Genomic DNA, 20747 nt, shown 5'->3' with positions numbered 1-20747 from the left:
TACGGCTGTTGGTAAACTATTGTATCAAGAAATACATGCCAGCCGTTGTCCCATTGATCAACAAAGATGACACTAATGCAGTCTCACGAGTGACACTACGAGTTAGCTAAATACTTTATTTTAAAACAATTCGGACTTGTCCTGTTTGACAGAAGAGAGTTTTCATGAATAAAATATCACCAGTAGTGACACGTTACTACGTTTTCTGTAGTATATAAAACATTATGAACTGTGCCTAAAACTTTGTCATAGTGTACAATTGTAATAAATATCTATCTGCTTATGCAGACTGAATATTATGTAAATATTTTTGGTTCGTTAACGATTTTTCCTGGAGTCGGTATGAGTATCTATTACTCGCTGAAGTTCTCTGACGCGTGACTGTGGAAGTTGCTGCCAGTCGAGAGGTCTGGAATAGAAGGGAGAACCGAAAGAGGTTCTCAAAGTACCCTCCGCCACACACCGTCAGGTGGCTTGCCGAGTATGGATGTAGATGTAGAACGAAGATTACAAAGATAGGACAATTAAGATCTAACGTACCATCAACAACGAGGTTGTAACATACAAATATATACAATTGCTATAATTTAAGTAATTGTTTCATTGTTATTGTTTTCTGTAATAATACGATTTTATGATTTGAAATATGTATGTAAAGCATCTAATGTTGTAAAACCTGATTGTGGATATGATCCTGCCACTGGTACCTTGTTAAGGTTACTTTGTATAAGTAATATCTGAGAAATAGAGCAGACAGTAACGGGAAGATGGCAGGAGGCAGTACGCAGACGGTATGCAAAAGAGAGAGAGAGAGAGAGAGAGAGAGAGAGAGAGAGAGAGTCGGACGGCAGCTCTTCACCTGAGCAGGCGAGTCTGGTGCGGTCCTACATACAAAAGCTTTTGTGATGGAACTGACATGGAACTCCTTGAGTGCGAGGCCGCAAATGGTCAACGATGTTTACGGCATTCGATGCCCCACGTATTGTCTATCACGCAACCACAATATAGGTTTCTAACGGCAACAGGTGGCACGACGGGAGGTATCCAATGGTGAGCATAGCATGAGGCTACGGAGCGTAGCTTAACTACTTAGTCGAGGAGTAACTCACAACAGTGCTAGTGGTGTTGATACATAGCAGAGCAATGGCAACGTTAAACAAAGCGAATGTTGCACATATCTGTAACAAGAGCTGCCGAAGTTGACATTTTGTAAGACAGGAACCCAAGGAATTTCGCCGAGCGAGAAAGAAGCGGCAGATGAAATATTAGCGTTTCTGCGAGGTGAGTCAGTGGAATGCGTGGTGTCGTATATGCTCGACTGTGCAAACAATGTACATGAGGAGTACAATAACGACGATACGTGCTTAACAAGTGAAAGTGGCACTGAAACAGGTGCCGTGCCACGTAGTTCATCATCCTTGTCGGATTGGAACCTGCCGGCCGCTGTGGCCGAGCGGTTCTAGGCGCTTTAGTCTGGAACCGCGCGACCGCTACGGTCGCAGGTTCGAATCCTGCCTCGGGCATGGAAGTGTGTGATGTCCTTATGTTAGTTAGGTTTGAGTAGTTCTAAGTTCTAGGGGACTGATGACCTCAGATGTTAAGTCCCATAGTGCTCAGAGCCATTTGAACCATTTTTCGGATTGGGAGCCACAAACCTCGACTCCAGTGAAACACAGCAAAAGGACAATTATTGTACAGGAAGCAGGTACTAAACGTAATTACGTACTGGAAAGATCATCCGCAGCATAGTAAATAAACAATTATGAACAGATTTCGAATAGATCCGCAGTAATATGACCGTGTATAATGGCATCCGTCCATCCTTGAGGGATGATGGTGTAGCATGCTTGGTTCAGAGTCTGCAGCGTCTGCGGTGGCTAAAAAGTCCCACTCGAGAGTGGCAGTCCCTACTGCAGTTTGGACATGTGAAATCTGAGGGACTTCGAACAGAAGCCGCTCTGTCACTTCGCTTTGTCCTCTTCCTGATTTGTTCCTGTGTGCGTTCGTCCTCTGAGAGCTTGACGCCGTTGCGCACAGTTACTCGCCACTTGATACGGTCATCTGCAATTTTTTCCCAGCGACTTGGATTGATTCTGGTCTTGGTCAGGTCTCTCTTGCAGACATCCTTGAAACGAAGATGCGGTCGTCCCACTGGCCTCACACCTTCCTGAAGTTCGCCGTACAGCAGCTGTTTCGGTATCCGCTCAGGATCCATGCGACAGACATGTCCCAACCATCTTAGACGTCGATGACTCAGGAGTGCAAAGATGCTGGTTGTGCTTGCACGATGAAAGATTTCGGTGTTGGGTACTCTATCTCTCCAAGAGATCTGAAGGATCTTCCGGAGATAGCGGAGATGGAAGCTGTTGAGTCGAGATTCATGCCTAGAAACAGTTGTCCATGTCTCACAGCTATAGAGAAGGGTGCTTATAACACAAGCGTTGTAGACTTTTAATTTAGTTTTTGTGGTAAGCAGTCCGTTGTTCCATACTCTGTTTTTCAGTCTAGCCATGACAGATGATGCCTTTGCGATTCTGTTAGTAAATTCAGTGTCCATGGACAAGTTGCTACATATTGTGGATCCCAAGTAGGTAAAGTCATCAACTATCTGGACAGGATTGCCATCAATGCTAATGGATGGAAGGTTGGTAGTGCTCTGCGCCATGATCTTAGTCTTTTGAAGGGTGATGAGTAGACCAAACTTTTCACAGGCATTTGATAATTTGTTGATTATATACTGCAGCTCGTCTTCTGTGTTCAGTATGACAGTGTAGTACATAAGAAAAACTACAGATATTCAAGAGAGGACAAGGCGCACTTCTGACAAAGACTGGTGTGTCCCTTTCAAGGACGCTCGGTACAATTTACAAGATGTGCATTATAGTGACCTATTACGTTATGCACATCAAACTGCAAGCGACATAGAATACAGTGATTCCAACGGAAGCAGTTGATGGTGGAATAACTTCAAACAATGCTACGGGATTGGAAGACGTAAGACAACGAAATTTTTAAAGCGTCAACCCGATAATGCGCAGCGAACTGTGGAATCGGCCAGAAAATTTGTAGATGAGATAAACAAACTTATTCTATTGCTCAGTAAGGAATTTGTTTTCAATTCCTACTAAACGTGATTTGAAGAGGAAATGCATATGAAAGGAACCCTGCCAATTAGATGTTCCAAGAGGGTTGTATCAGGATCATTTAACATCAGTTCCTTAACGTATTCGTATACAATTAATCGGCCTGTTAATTTGGTTAGTAAATTGCCTGGAAAGTTATTTATTGTGCTGCAAGAAGATGGAGGTGCTCTGCCCCCTACGATTTCCGGCCCCTTTGTGGCCGAGCGGTTCTAGGCACTTCAGTCCGGAACTGCGCGACCGCTACGGTCGCAGGTTCGAATCCTGCCTCGGGCATGGACGTGTGTGATGTCCTCAGGTTAGTTAGGTTTAAGTAGTTCTAAGTTCTAGGAGACTGATGACTTTAGATGTTAAGTCCCATAGTGCTCAGAGCCATTGAACCATTTTGAACCCCCTACGATTCTTCCTCGTGTGCGTGATCTTGAAAGGGCAGTAGGGAATATTTACATAACAACAAGCAAGAGTGGGGAAGTGGGTGTAAGAGAACAACTACGATATGCGCACTGCTTTTGGCCAATAGCTGATCAAAATAATTTACCTTTACTTGATTCCTGGCCTGCATATAAAAATCATACTACTTCAGAGCTAACTATCCCTCTTGAAACGTCTGTGATGTTGCATTTCATAGCACCTGGAACCTGTGAACAAATTCAGCATGTGGACGTTTTCCGTGTCTATAAAACATAATAACGCACTACATGCAGCTACGCCTTAAAACATAACCTTTACCACGACGAGGTCCACAACAGACTGTTTCGCACTCGGCTGCATGCCATCACATTCCATTAGTTCTCACCACCCCGGCACATCGATATGATTTTATATGCATTCTTGAAGAGTGGATACCTGGCTGAACATCCTGCAGGGGCTGTAGCTCCCAAGGAGTTCGTCTTCGATCTTGAAGTACGAACCTTTGTGATAACTGTGGCGCCCCGTTTTTCATTCGATGTTTATGGTGCAAGTTAATGGTTTGTTTTGAACATTTCTTGACTGTCGACGTGTCCATTTAGTGAAGCATAATACGTAAATCTATGAAGGTTGGTTTCTGCACCTCCCGGACACTTGTCTTCTGTCGCCCTCCTGATTTGCATGGTGAGTCATCAGCAGCTAATATTTTTCCTGTCATAACTTAACACAACACTTTCTAAAGAGCCTTACTAAAGACTCACATTAGGACCCTACACTCAAGGGGTTCATTGTGAGATGACGTGGCTCGGTATATTAGCTCTACAGATGCGCAGTAGTTAGACGGATGTTGTCACTATGAAAATTAGGCATCATTGCAAATGCAACAAATTTACGGCAATATCAGAGAAGGCTTGTAACTTCCTGCCGCATATCTCCGTAGCCACCGCTACTGTGACTTTCTTTCGTTTCGTAACAGGACCAATAAATAGTAATGTGCGTCACTTTATTATTTTAATGAACTTGTGCAAACAAATTCCTGAGTCATATTATCTGTAGAGGCTTCTTGCCTCGTCGTTAGGTAAAGTAAGAATCTTTCACTTTAATGATACTGATGAAGTGAAACTATTTCAATGACTTTGGTCACATTAATTATTGTTTTTGTGCAGTTTAATTCATTTACTGACTGAAACAGTAACCAAACCAATACTGTGATGTATTGCTATAGTGCGTCAATGTACGTAAATTTATGTTTTTTCTTAGTTTTCTGGTCTAGAGTAGAACGGCGTTGTTTGTTCTTTATCAGATCTTACAATTAGCACTATTACTACTGATTGAAAATGATTATTACTAAGTATCTGTAGGCTAATTGCAACAGTCTAAATATCTGTGAGGTAGTACTGAACTGATCTGGTTGTTCAGGTTAACACAATTACAGAGTTATGCTCTTGTTCCAAACTGATGAAAGAATATTTTGTACCAGTGGAGCTTTTCGCTTATAACTCAGTCCCACTGCTTTGTCACCGTAAATTAGGCACGTGAGAGTTATCTTTATACCGACATTCGGTTGCAGAAAATTCCAATAATGTTAAGCACAGAATAATTACGATTATCATATGTCCTTATTTTGTGCTAGCGACCGGCCGTTACACTCTTAAATTTAGTAAACGTACATTCCAGAGCACATATGTTGCTGCTCTGAATATTTATACTTGGTTATAGCACTGAACAGGCCTTGCCCATACGTAAAAATCATAGTTAACTATTAACGCTGTCAGGTCAAATAATGTAGATAAGGTTTCAAGGCCATTAGAGACAGAATATAAGCTCAGGTTGAACAATGACGATAAATGGACGCGACGGTATCATTGTCTAACGAACCAGCTCGGCATATGCCTTGAGCCGTTTAGGGAAAACGCGGAAAAAATCTGTATGACCGGACGTAGATTTGACCTTCACTCCTACCAAATACCATTCCATTATCATTTCGGCCAATAACTGATCTTTGTTTACTGTACGCATATCTGCGCTATCAGGAAGCTTTGATTTTATTAGGAACTTTAAAATTAGTTCATACAATGTGGTAACCTTGTTTATCCAGTATTCACATTACACCGAGCGAGGTGGCGCAGTGGTTAGCACATTGGACTCGCATTCGGAAGGACGACGGTTCAATCCCGCGTCCGACCATCCTGATTTAGGTTTTCCGTGATTTCCCTAAATCGCTCCAGGCAAATGCCGGGATGGTTCCTTTGAAAGGGCACGGCCGACTTCCTTCCCCATCCTTCCCTAACCCTATGAGACCGATAACCTCGCTGTTAGGTCTCTTCCCCCAAACAACCAACCAACCAACCTATTCACATTACCCGTCTCAATTTAAAAGCGTATTGCCTTCTGAAATGAGTATTCTCTTCAGCATCATTTGCGTTCCACTTCTTCTCCATCCCAAATCATCTACTGCACAAAACAGCTTCAAAATGAAAACAGTAAGAATCCCTCTTCTCATAAAATCACAACTCCCTGGCTGACCATAATCGTGCACTACTAGGATCACTAATAATACCAAATACCTATTGACGACAATTTTATGCTTATAATTGTCAATAAAATAAGACTTTAATCATAAAAACTAATAAAAATCCAATTACAAACTTCTAACTCTTGTAGAGGGGAATGAGCACATAATATTTTGAATAGGAACCCTTGTCCGTAAACGTACTATTTCCGTGCTACACTCGTTTGATAACATGTTTACTAACTAGATATACAGCAGGTTAGTCATGGTGGGGGTGGGGAGGGGAGCGGTGGTTACATCTGATCGACTCATACCGTCTGACGTCTGTCCTACTTCTCTGACCTGGTTCGAGCCTCATTCAAGTTCAAAAAATGGTTCAAATGGCTCTGAGCACTATGGGACTCAACTGCTGTGGTCATAAGTCCCCTAGAACTTAGAACTACTTAAACCTAACTAACCTAAGGACATCACACACATCCATGCCCGAGGCAGGATTCGAACCTGCGACCGTAGCAGTCGCACGGTTCCGGACTGCGTGCCTAGAACCGCGGGACCACCGCGGCCGGCCCTCATTCAAGTGTCTCTGAGTATTAGAGTAACATGGTTGAAGTAAACGTTTGCAGAATACACTGACATCATCCGTCTGAATGGCGAATCTTACGATAATGGAAGAGCTGCTCGACGCCTGTATCAAGATCGTTCTCCACAACATCGGATTTCATCGCGTGCCCTTTTCGCTACAATTTCGCAACGGCTTCGAGAAAGGGTACCTTCACCGTCAGCAGGCGCGACCGTGATGCTCAAAGAAGACGCCGCACACCTGAATTGAAGAGGCCGTACGGGATCACGTTGAACATAACCCGTCAACGAGGGCACGAGCAATTTTTTTAGCTATTAAGAAGTGGAAATGTAAAACAAGTGATGTACTGGGTCACGCCTAATCAATTACTTGTAGAAGTTGTCGCGTCACTGGCCTGATTTCATATGGTTGTAGCACGAAAACTGTACGTTTTTGGACATGGGTTCACAATTCAAAATATTTTCTACTCCCTTCGCTCTACAAGTCCCAGTAGTCTGTAACGAGAATTTCTGAACATCCTGTACATGAAACCTCTCGCTGAAGAGAGAATGTGTTAATGCTAACTAACGATAAGGAAAAGAGTCTTTTGGATCTAAATTGTATAAAGACGAATAAAGAGTCAGACTTTGTCTAGGCAACACATATGGAAAGTAATCCACATTTTTACAGATATTTTAATTCACGCCTGTTGATTAAAACACGGTACTGTGTGAGGAAAAAATGTGTCTGAATGTTCAAATGTGTGTAAAATCCTAAGGGATCAAACTCCTGAGATCATCGGTCCCTAGAATTACACACTACTTAAACTAACTTATGCTAACAACAACACACACACCCCCATGCCCGAAGGAGGACTCGAACCTCCGGCGGGAGGAGTCGCGCAATCCGTGACGTGGCGCCTCAAACCGCTTGGCCACTCCGCGCGGCAAGGTGTCTGACTCGAGATATTTGGTCTTCCTTCTTCGCTTGCCATCAGTTATTTCAGAAATATGTTTTCGTAAAGTGACTAAAACCAAGCAGACTGGTGCTTGCATATCGAGCTTCGCGGGATTAGTGCATTAGATCTGTTCCTCATCTGACTTTCAGGGAGTGTTAGTAACATCATGTAACATTTCTGAGACCGAAACCAAATGAGATATCTTGAATCTCACGGTGACAACTGACAGCGTAAATACCTGTATACTTGAGATCATTGGTGTGAGAATAACTCGAATTTCCATTCCGTCTTGTGTTGTAGTCGGAAGTGTATGCCTTTATTTTTTAATATGTGAAAATTTACAGAGAAAAAAAGCTTTTAGTCAAAATTAATCTATGAGATACGGATCGAATGCTTAGTATAGGTCTTTGTATTCTAAAAACGGTAAACTATATTGCAATACCTTGCTGTATCAGTTCTCCTGGGGGATGGATGTTGCACAGGATGGTTTAGTCACAATCTACGAGTTGCTTCCTGAATGAATCTTCCGAAGCAGAGTGTACGCTACAATAACAGACAGGTTAAAGCACAGTTGTAATGTTAAATATAAGTTTCATTATACTTCACAACTTGCAGCAGGGAGAATCACTCATTCGGAGAAGACGGGCAAGTTTGGAACAAAAAGTTCGCAGAGTAACATTAATAAGACATTCGAATTGCAAATTGGAGTTTTCGCTTTATAACAATGTATGGGACGAGCGTGAAACGATTCAGGAATTGCACCAACAGAGCAGTCGATCGATTTACTGCTACTGTTCGGCGGTACTAACACGATGCGACTCAGTGATAAATGTCGCGCCAGAGTGGTATTGACGAAGCTTCATTTGAAATTCACGTCAGGTGCGCATGCCATCAGCAAATGAGAATGGGGCGTGGAAGATGAAAATGTACATTTGTGTTTGCGTCATGTATGCAAACTCCAGCAGCACTCACCTTCATGTGGACAGTAATGTGCGATCGCTTCATTATAACGTTCCTAGCTGTGTATTATATGTGTATTGCATTAGGTCTCTATCGCTGCTCAGTTTTTGCGGGAAGTGAGGAATAATCCTTACCGCCACACATTTGCCGATACGGAAAGAGTTTAATGGAGTTACGCGTAGCTTTCACTCCACTACACAGAGTGTGGCAGGCGTTTGGGTTGGCACCATTCTTGGAGGTGTGCTGCACAGATAGGAAGAAGAGTCTGTGCAAGAAATATATCACACTGTCCGGTTTCTGGTTTTTATTAATTGCAGTTATAACAGTATGTGAGTCATACACCAATATAACATTGTATTTCAACATTTCGGAGCTCATAATGCTAACATATATAGCTATAGATATGTCATCAGCTGCCAAGTTTCTGTTGACTTTGGGGATATGCTACTGCACTGGTATGCAGCGGCTATTCTCGTATGATCAAGAGCTCAGATCTGTGGACATCCATCTGATGGCGAAGGACAAGAGAAAGGGGAAGCTGTTGGGAGGTGTAGTTCTGACGGTGAGTGGAGCAGCGGCTTTAGGCGTGGTGGCCACCATTGATCCGCACCGTAACGGACCGCTTCAGTATCTGGCGGTCTCGTTCTTGTTGTCGTTCGACTGCCTCATCACGCTGCAGTTTGTCCTGCTGGTGCTCGAGCTGTGGGTGAGATTTCGGTCCCTGAACGCGAACCTCCTGGAGGAGCTCCCGGCGCCCGTCGAGATCCTACCAGCGCCAGTGGCGCGGTCACCTCCAGAGCCCGGAAGGCTCCGCCAGCTGCTGGGAGCGTATGCGGCGCTGAGGCGCGCAGCCGGCTTCCTCCAGGGCCACTTTGGACTGCCAGTTGCTTTCAGCGTGGCACATTCCCTGTGCTGCTGCACAGCCAGCTCCTACGAGCTGCTGCTGGTGCAGATGAGATCGCGCTGGGTATCGCGGCTGCCTCTCAGCCCATCGCCAGCCAACTCAGCCATGTGGCTGACCTACCACTGGCTCAAGCTGACCACTATGGCCCTATCGTGTGCAGCGCTCAAAGAAGAAGCGTCGGCCACTGGCGATCACCTCTTGAAGGCGTCTGTATTATATGAGCGTCGTCGCCCTGAACTGGAGGGGTTCCTACGGTTGGCCACCTATGGCCAGCCGCTGTCCTTCAGTGCTTCTGGATTCCTCACCGTCGACCGAAGGCTACTGGTCTCTGCCCTGGCCATCCTCGTTACCTACCTCGTCATCCTCGGGCAGTTCACCCCTAGACAATGAGAAAGTGGTTCTCGCTGATCCAGTTCTAACAAATCTGCCGTGCGGTTGGCTCAAGATAACCATGACACTGTCGTGGGCAGCGCTGAAAGACTCTGCACTGGCCGCCGGTGATTTCGTTCTTGAAAGTGTCCATGTCGTGCAAGCTGTGCTGTCCTGAACGAGGAGCCCTACTGCAGTTAACCACCCAAAGGCAGCCACTATCCTTCAGCGCCGCTGCATATTTCACTGTCGATACACGCCAGCTGTTGTCTACACTGCCCGTCTTCGTCACGTATCTCTCAGTCCTGGAGCAACCACCCCTAAGCAATGATAGCATGGAAGCATTTACAGTAATATACAAGGCGTTTCAAAAACAATGACCTGATTTCAAAACTCCAACTTTATTCAAAAACACATATTACAACCATGCGATGAATTGCAAAATATTCAAAAATCTTATAGTTTTAGCTATAATATTACAAATGCTCCACGTGTCCGCCAGCAGCAGCACGAACAATATGTAGACGATAGCTAAATCCTTCATAAACTTTACACGATATTTGTGGTTTTACAGAAGTTATGGAGGTTGTTATTCTGTTCTTCACTTCTTTTATGTCACGAGATGAAGGGGAGACGAACACACTTTCCTTCACATATCCCCATAAGAAAAAATAGCTTGGGGTCATGTCTGGCGATCTTGGAAGCTGAAAATGCATGGCAGTGCCTCGGGTTCCTGAGCGCCATACCCACCGTTAAGGCAGTGTGTCTTTGAAAAACTGACGTACGCTCTTGTGCCAGTGTGATGGAGCTCTATCCTGTTGGAAAATGAAGTCATCGGAATCCTCCTGAAGTACTGAAAAAAAGCCAGTCCTGCAGCATTTGACGATGTTGTTGTTGTTGTTGTTGTTGTGGTCTTCAGTCCTGAGACTGATTTGATGCAGCTCTCCATGCTACTCTATCCTGTGCAAGCTTCTTCATCTCCCAGTACCTACTGCAGCCTACATCCTTCTGAATCTGCTTAGTGTATTCATCTCTACGATTTTTACCCTCCACGCTACCCTCTAATACTAAATTGGTGATCCCTCAATGTCTCAGAACATGTCCTACCAACCGATCCCTTCTTCTAGTCAAATTGTGCCACAAGCAACTCTTCTCCCCAATTCTATTCAATACCTCCTCATTAGTTATGTGATCTACCCATCTAATCTTCAGCATTCTTCTGTAGCAACACATTTCGAAAGCTTCTATTCTCTTCTTGTCTAAACTATTTATCGTCCACGTTTCACTTCCATACATGCCTACACTCCATACAAATACTTTCAGAAACGACTTCCTGACATTTAAATCTATACTCGATGTTAACAAATTTTTCTTCTTCTGAAACGCTTTCCTTGCCATTGCCAGTCTAAATTTTATATCCCCTCTACTTCGACCATTATCACTTATTTTGCTCCCCAAATAGCAAAACTCCTTTACTACTTTAAGTGTCTCATTTCCTAATCTAACTCCCTCAGCATCACCTGACTTAATTCGACTACATTCCATTATCCTCGTTTTGCTTTTGTTGATGTTCATCTTATGCCCTACTTTTAAGACACTGTCTATTCCGTTCAACTGCTCTTCCAAGTCCTTTGCTGTCTCTGACAGAATTACATTGAAGATAGCTCATTCCAATCACTATGTTTTCCTCAAAAAAGTAATGCAAAGTCGGCTCTTTCCTTTAGACAAGCATCCTGTCTCTCCATATGTTTTAGGGTGCAGGCGGAGCAAGGCCAAAACGCGTACGAGAAGTACACAGGAACGAAATCACAGACTCACTCTTTGCAAAGCGCAGTACACTAAACGCCTTCTCCTGAACGGGCGCCATCTCATTTCTCAGTGACTGCAGACTGAGAAGACGCGATGCAATAATCCTTCGGACATGGAGCAGACACTGCTGCGACGACAGCCCTTACGAAATACATTAAATGTATTGCGAATACGTACATCCATCAGCTGTAGAAAGGTATGGCAACATGAAAATTTGTGCCGGATCAGGACTTGAACCAGGATTTCCTGTTTATCGCGAGCAATCGCCTTACCAGTTGGCAATCCGCGACTATGCACGGCTAGACCCAAACTTACATATGTCGTCAACCGTGCGCCTATGACCTGTACTCTTACATTCATTGTGTATATTCCCGTATAGTAAAATGTATCACCTGTACGTCATTATACCCAACGTATGTACGAGTACAGGTCATAGGCGCATGGTTGACGACATATGGAAGTTTAGGTCTTGCAGGGAATCCCTCAAGGATATCCAAATGGTAAGGACACCGCTTGCGATAAGCGGAAAATCCGGGTTCGAGTCCTGATCCGACACAAATTTTCACTGTCGTCGTTTCATTCTATACATGATAGTTGCTCATATCCACAATACAAATGATGTAACGTACATTCCCTTGTCTCGTAATTATTACCGTCCAAATTCAGGTCATTCTGTTTGAAACACCCTGTATTATAGTTTAAATTTCTTCTCCCACTAAATGTACTATTAATAGTTCTGGTACAGGCCTGTAATTCATTGATAAGCTTCTACACCCTCTGTATCTATTATGATTAAACTTCATGATGCAGAGACCGGAGCTTGAACCTGGAGCCTTGGTTTTCGAAAGTGACATTCGTACCACTCGAGCTATCCAAATACAATTCATTGTCCAATATAAGGACTTATCTGTTAGTAACTCCTTCCTATCTTCCAAGACTGCATGGAGATGCACGTATATTCTGTACTGGAGCTATTTTGTTTTTCCTTTTGAGAATGTAGTTTACTGTCTGTTATATGGCCTGACATTCATGATTTTTTAGTCTGGAACATGTCAATGTTAAATACACATTATATTAGAAATATTTTCCAAGTGTTTATTTGGGTAGTTTATGACTATTAGTGGTTTTTAAGCTTACTTGTTTTATGATTATAAAAAGAAAACTTAGTTCTTTATTTAAGACTGCAATAAAGAAACATGTAACTATAAACACCTAATAAGATATTATTGTTTCCGATGTGTGGCATTCGCAACCATGTACTATTTTGTGTAGTTTTTAATAGTATATTCAGTTTTGTTTTAGACTCTTCAGAGCACTGCATACATGGTCAAAGGTTTTTGTGACTGCATAGATCACCCTTTTCTGCATGAAACTCAGGTTGAGAAATGGACTTCTATAAATTGAGGATCAAAAAGTAACTAGATTTCTCACTCGCGTTGGTAGATGAGTGGTACTGTCGCGTTTTCCCACCTATACACTCTTTTGAATCATTTAACATGTCAGCAGTGCAGAAATGTCAGTAAAGTCACTGCACTTGTTCCTATAAGTAGTGTTTTACGTATTTAACAGTTTTTCACTTGTGGACATGACAAATCACAGTGCATAAATGTTTGCGCAAGACGACGACATTCAATAATATGTGTTGTATTTTTGCTGGAACATAACCTCCATTAAAAATAAGCTATATCATTTATACTAGAAGGTTGGAACTGCTCCTTTGTTCACGTATAACAGATATTGATTAATAGTGATTAATTCATCAGAGACTCTTTTTAAACTCTCCAGCTTCTACTTGTCACGTCAGTGTCATATGCTTCGTAACTACAAATACGTTTACTTAGATTGACAGAGAAAGAAGTGATACATTCAAATTGATTTACCGTTATTTTCTCCAAAGAAAGTCGGTGACAATTTATCCGAGTAAAAATTACGCAGATGACAAACTGATTGAACACAACTATCAACGATAACTAAGTAAGTACTACTAAAAGGAAATTAATAGTAATAAAAATAATAACCATTCGATTCCTGTCGCTGACGGGGGAGGTGTGTGAGATATTACAGAGCCCTAGAAAGCGGCGGGAATCTATTGGTACGATTTCATCATCGGCACTGTCTTACATTTTACTCCTTGTTTCTACAGCTTCACCTCTGACTGTATTATGATGGTTAAATCATTTCTTTTCTTGCAAAACTTTAAGGAGGAGATTAAATGAGGAAGTTCAATTATTCTTTTCTGTTTCGCTAAAAATGGAACTGATCTTGATTTTGTAGAAAGTTTAACGTAGTCATATTTGTATGTTTCAAGTAATTTCTTCTTGTCATAATTTATAACGTTTCATACCGAAACTTAACATTCATAATACCATACAATGGTACACATTGACTACATTAAATAAGATTTTCCGCTGTTTCACTGCGTAAGTTCTTTTGTGGCGTGTTTTTTGATCCCGGAGCTATTCCTCACCTCTATTCGGCTACTAGTGACAGAGAAACGTGGTCGGAAAATCAACCACGGGGTGAAAAATAATTTGACGTTGACACGTTTTTAGTAGGTGTGTTAGGAACTTGAGTTGATGACCCAGGGATGTGTAACATGGGTTCTCGTCTAACTGCTTGCTTGTCTTTGATGAACAGCTCGCATACAACCATAGGCCTACATGATGTTATCCTACAATATAAATCATTAACATGCACCGCATGGAAGATATGCTATTAGTGCAAAGCCCCCAGAAGAAGAGCGATACGCACCAAACAAAGGTTAAAACTGTGTCTAAACTTTCTTACGGGCTCTAAGTAGAGTAATGTATTCAGAGCGTTCGCGAGGATCCTCGCTTCCTATTCCAGAATACATTTTGCATACTATGGATCACCTGTCTCAGCACGTGACCAAGTGTGGTGACATTTCATTGTCTCCGATAAATATTAAATATTTCATTCATCTACATCGTAAGCAGTTTTGCGTTACAATTCCACAAGCTCTTACAACGCCACCGTCAACATTGTTGACGCACCAAGTCACTGTTATCTCACACCTGACGCGCCAGTTCGTGTTACCCGTTATTTGGCTTTACTATCGCAGGCTAGTATTTGCGTTCCTCGTGAGTACAACAGCTGTAAAGCTTACAGATTCCTGTATTCGTATCTAAAGTAATCCGTGCTTTGTCACTGGATTACGTCCGTAGTTCATGCATAGTTAATCTCACACACACTGCGCAAAGGAATTAAAGGCTCACTTTTTTGAACCATATTATTTTCGCCCATTCTGACAGAGAAGTGTGGAATTTGCCTCAAAGGTGCCTACAAGCTTCCTCTGCCATAGTGCAAAAGTGTGGGGCCCTGCAACATCACACTCGGGCTAAGTGATGCTACAAACAGCAAGGTGTTGTTGTTGTTGTTGTTGTGGTCTTCAGTTCAGAGACTGGTTTGATGCAGTTTTCCACGCTTATCTATCCTGTGCAAGCTTCTTCATCTCCGAGTAACTACTGCAACCTACATCCCTCTGAATCTGTTCAGTGTATTCATGCTTTGGTCTCCCTCTAAGATTTTTATCCTCCGCACATCCCTCCAGTACTAAATTGGCGATCCCTTGATGCCTCAGAATGCGTCCCACCAACCGATCCCTTCATCTAGTCAAGTTGTATCACAACTATCGCCTCCCAAATTCTGTTCAGTACCTCCTCATTGGTTACGTGATCTACGTTCAAAGTGTTCCTTTTTTTCTGAATGTGAGTGTGTATTAACCCTTTCTCATACTTCTTTGACATCATCGCTACTGTAATTTTTTGCCTCCTTTCATTGATTTTATTGTAAGTAGTGGTTTCCTATTTGAATTTTTCCCTCTGCGTTCACATATAGAATCTACCCTGTGTTTCCTTTCTGAGAGTTTCAGTTGCTATTGAAACCTCGCCCATAGGCGCGTTTCATTATATTGTTATGACCATACAGTTGTTTTGTGCATGGGTTTAACTGGCGTATAACATTTCCAAAGATAGTCGCAGTAGTCTGCCCTCGCCTGCCTTGCAAAATGCTCTGAGCTGATACACAGGCGAGTAGCAATAGTATTTTCTTCGCGATTTCTTTGCGCGCACTATGGGAAGTGCCGCCCACGAATATACATTCAAACTGAGTTGTATTACAGTTGAGAGATTGGTTCCAATATTTGGAGATGAAGGATGCGGACTTTGTGGCCCCATTTGCAGTTATCTTTGGTGAGATTTAGCCGTGCATTATGTGTGAAAGACAGTACAGCAGCAAATTTTTCTGTCATTTCAAACAGGTTTCTTTATTCCTTTGGCTTTGCGTAAGAAAGCCTCGTTATAATTTTTCGTAGCGATTCCAGTTTTATGTGCTAGTGACGTAGGAATTGTTTCAAATTAGGCCACGTAAATCATTGCATCCATCGTTGTTTACCCATCAGTTTTCAGTCTGACTTACCTCTTTCAAATTGAAACAAGATTAAACTCTCACTTACAAACGATATTTTGTCAGGATACTTTCTAGTTTTCTTTGTCAGAAAGTGACGTAGGAATTGTTTCAAATTAGGCCACGTAAATCATTGCATCCATCGTTGTTTACCCATCAGTTTTCAGTCTGACTTACCTCTTTCAAATTGAAACAAGATTAAACTCTCACTTACAAACGATATTTTGTCAGGATACTTTCTAGTTTTCTTTGTCAGAAAGTTTGATAAAATTATTTTCTTCGGTACCGTAAGCAACCATGTGTATTTCCAATTCGTTTCTTTTGGCCGGCCGCGGTGGTCTCGCGGTTCTAGGCGCTCAGTCCGAAGCCGCGCGACTGCTACGGTCGCAGGTTCGAATCCTGCCTCGGGCATGGATGTGTGTGATGTCCTTAGGTTAGTTAGGTTTAAGTAGTTCTAAGTTCTAGGGGGCTGATGACCACAGATGTTAAGTCCCATAGTGCTCAGAGCCATTTGAACCATTTGAATCATCTTTTGGTATACCATTCCATGTGTTTGTCCATATTTATTAATAGAAATTTGTCGCGGATGTAGATTTTTCTTTTTTTGTGGGAGACTGTGACAGTTGTCTGTCACTGTCATAACTCTCAGAAGTGAATTTTTCCCATGTATGCTAAATCGCAGATACGCTGTAAAGATGTTTCTGTACCAAGAAATCTATGTCTGAAACTACCATCATCTTTGACTAACTCATTAGGTAGATACGAGGCCAAACACAATGGCGCTCTGTAAAGACAACCAAACAGGTACGAGTGTGTTGCGCGTTCCGGTGAGGAACTGGTGGTTCAAACTTACAGAGGTTCTGCCTGTCTACTGTCTGTCTGGGGGCTTCCTTCGGCATGTTTCGAGGTTCAGAACAGCAGCCATGGTCACTTTCTGTTTTTCATTCTCAGATGTCGTGCTATTAAATGTGTATCAGGTACTGGCTTTCACCATACAGTTTGGAGCAACGATATGTACGGCACTTGCATTTATGTATGCTCGAGCGATATGTTCCTTCTTTGGTGGTATGATCAGTTTACAAACCATGGTACAGAATAGATTAGTCCATCCGAATAACAAGGCCGTTGAATTTATGACAACCCTGTTTAATAGACTGTTCTCAGCGCTTTCTAACGCATATGGAATTCTTTTCGTTTAAATCTTTGCTTTGAGGTGATCTCTTGGGACATGTGTTTCATGGGCGGATGATGGTGAGCCACACTGTGACAATGATTACGCTTTAAATGAAATTATACTCTTTCGAATCTATGTCTACATGAATCTTGTCACTGACTAATGATTATAATGTACCTTCGATAGAATGTGAACTTTGAAATCTACACTGAGCTATCACAAGTACTGTTATAATTTTTCTGACTTCAGCATAGATACCAGTCTTAGTGAGCCACTATTATGATTAGCGCACACCTTTTCTCCAAGCAGCAATATGCTTTCGATATTTCTTTGTATGGATTTTTTTCCTCGCTGAAGAAGGCAATCTTCAACTGGAGATAGAGCTGGCGGTTCGTCATTTTTATGCCACGTAATTTCTTTGTCTTTAAATTTCAGATTCCTGAAAAGAAAAAGTCGGGCTAACAGAGTGAGTCAAGCATGCTCACCGCACATAATTAGGCTACTTGCCGGTTACTCACATATAATTGAAGAAAGACCCAGAGCTTATCCTAAGTTAGTATGATATTAGATTTCAATGAAATATTCATTTATACCCATTACCGTTACGCCACACAAAGTAAGCTACTCCTGATGATTAAAATTCTTCTGGTTGTTGCACCGTGTCATTGAACAAAAGACTTGAAAATATAAACCATTAAAACGACATTTTGGCCGTACTACAACGGCTTTCCTTGCAGTGAGGAAGGCCTTAGTAATATGGCCAAAGATTTGGTTCACTAATTTATGTTTAAAAGTATTTTATAGAATGACACAGTACAACACTCAGAAGAATTTTAAGCATCTTCACACTGGCTGTGAGACGCTCAATAGTTTTGTAAGCTATCTCTACCCTTCATTGTTCTATTCCTTTCAAAAAGTTTTTGTCAGGTAACGTTATAAGATCTTTGCTTCTATATAGAAGAGGAAATTCATTCAAGGCTTGATTCAGGTTACATACAAGCATGTACATTGAATCTGGAAAAAGACAGGAGGCTTACAACTGAAACTCTTATACAGCGGTGGACTTGGCAGAGTCATTATTTTCTTTACTGGCTGGCTAGTACCATCAGCACTCGCATCTGTAACTGTTGCTTAAATAAAATTTATTTCTGCCACTCGAGTGATTTTTCAAGAATCATGCTAGCATCTCTTCACTATCCATTGCTGGAGGCCTTTTCAAGTCTATGCAAGACCCTGACTATTCCTTAATTGATTTAACTTTTTCATGAAATAATCTGCATCTCACAACCTTTTGCAGCGGTAAAGCGAAGTTTGTTTCTTGGGATATTCCGTCTCGTCAATGTGAGTTCAGCGATTTGTGACCACATGGAAGTCAATTTTTTTTGTGCAAGCCAGTTGTGAAACTCAGTTGATCCCTGTAGAGACAGAAGTACACCCAATCTTTCGCTTTTCTTTGAGCTTGTAGACAAAACAACACAGCTATTATTAGTATGTATGTGTATATATACAAGATACATTTTCTCATATATGAATGATTATAATACTTTCTTAGGTTTGTAGACAGATCACCAGGGATCTACCATTAACGTAGTGAGATGCATGTATACTTTTTACTTATCATTTGTCCGCCCCCGGTAGCTGAGTGGTCAGCGTGACGGAATGTCAATCCTAAGGGCCCGGGTTCGATTCCCGGCTGGGTCGGAGATTTTCTCTTCTCAGGGCCTGGGTGTTGTGTTGTCCTAATCATCATCATTTCATCCCCATCGACGCGCAGGTCGCCGAAGTGGCGTCAAATCGAAAGACCTGCACCAGGCCAACGGTCTACCCGACGGGAGGCCCTAGCCACACGACATTTCATTTCATTTTTACTTATCATTTTATGCAGTTATTAATCATACGGACGACAAAGAGTATAACCAATGTTACTTAATTCCAGAGTTTAACCTTTTCAATCTCTAGTCGGTTTACCTCAAGTCCAGTTCAATGATTAACTCAGATAGTAACTTTAACCTCACTTGGCAACCTTTGAAAAATCGTTCAGTCAATTAATTCAGTTACTGAGTTCGTACATAAACGTTTCAATGTAACTACATTTCCTCAAACTTCCTTGTTCATGTGGTTGCAGTATTTCTTGACTTCCAAAAAGCTTTTGGCTCAGTATCATGTCATTAATGAAAGTACGATCAAAAGGGCATGAAAAAACATAATTATTTGACTGGACTGTAGATTTCTTCACAGAATGCAGTATGATATCTCCAATGTCATCGACAAAAGTAGAAGTAGCCTGAAGCGTGTCCCAGGACAGTGTGTTGTGACTATCGTTGTTCATATCATATATTAATAACGTGGCAGACAACATAACTACTAAACTCAGAAGCTTTGCAGGTCTACAATGTAGCATCTGAAAACAGCTGCATAAATATTCATGAAATTTTAAAATGGGTACAAAGATGATCAACTTGCTTTAAATCTTAAAAAGTGAAAAATCGCACACTTCATAAAACGCAGAAAAGTAAAATTCCACGTCTACAATATCAGCGGCTTAAAACTGAAGCCAGTCAACTCACTTAGACTCCATTGCACAAAATTTATAGATGGTGTGCACGAAATGTGGTTCACATATAAAAATAGTTTTCCATCAAGGCATGAGAAATATTTCTCTTTAATACTGATGCTAGTAAATTTAATGTAAGAGACGTACTCCAGAAGTATACGGGTCGCTGTTCCTTTTCACAACATGGTCGTATTCTACTAGTGTTTCAGTTTCAAGGGAAGGTAGCAACTACGGGCATGCACAGCGATAGAGGGGGGGGGGGGGAGGAGGAGGGAGGTAGCTGCACCTTTTTTTGTGTCATCAGTCTTCTGACTGGTCTGATGGGGCCCGCCACATCTCGAAGTATCACTTGCAACCTACAAACTAAATGATTTGCTGGATGTATTTCAGTCTGTCTTCCTCTACAGTTTTTACCCTCTACAGCTCCTATGACCATGGGAAGTTATTCCACAATGCCTTAACGGATGTCCTACAATCCTGTCCCCCTTTTTGTTAGCGTTTTGCACATATTCCTTTGCTCACCGATTCTATGGAGAACCTCCACATTCCCTATCAGTTCTCATAATTTTCAGCATTCTTCTGTAGCACATCTCAAGTCCTTCTATTCTCTTCTTTTCCCCAACAGTCCATGTTTCACTACCATGCAATGCCGACTTCCAAACGCACATTCTCAGAAATTTCTTCCTCAATCTAAGGCCTATCTTTGATACTAGCACACTTCTCTTGTTCAGGAATCCCCTTTCTGCCAGTGCTAGTCTGCTTTTGATGGCCTCCTTGCTCCGTCCGTCGTTGGTTATTTTGCTGCCTAGTTAGATTTTCTTACCTTCATCTAATTCGTGATCATCAATCCTGATAAGTTTCTCGCTGTTCTCATTTGTGATACCCCTCATTACCTTCGTCTTTCTTCGATTTACCATCAGTCCTTATTCTGTACTCAAACTGTTCGTTCCATTCAGCAGATCATGTAATTCATAT

The 20747-nt window shown here is 42.0% G+C and overlaps 1 protein-coding gene across 1 annotated transcript; it reads left to right on the top strand.

The window, feature by feature from the left end:
* Positions 1–8916: 8916 nt before the first annotated feature.
* LOC126235430 (uncharacterized) lies at positions 8917–9831 on the top strand. The gene has a single exon (XM_049944153.1). The coding sequence runs from the start codon at positions 8917–8919 to the stop codon at positions 9829–9831; it is 915 nt and encodes a 304-aa protein (XP_049800110.1).
* Positions 9832–20747: the final 10916 nt, after the last annotated feature.

Source organism: Schistocerca nitens, chromosome 2, assembly GCF_023898315.1.
Source record: "Schistocerca nitens isolate TAMUIC-IGC-003100 chromosome 2, iqSchNite1.1, whole genome shotgun sequence".
Lineage (NCBI taxonomy): Eukaryota > Metazoa > Arthropoda > Insecta > Orthoptera > Acrididae > Schistocerca > Schistocerca nitens.
The sequence above is the reverse complement of the archived record's forward strand: the minus strand, read 5'-3'. Positions and strand labels throughout refer to the sequence as shown.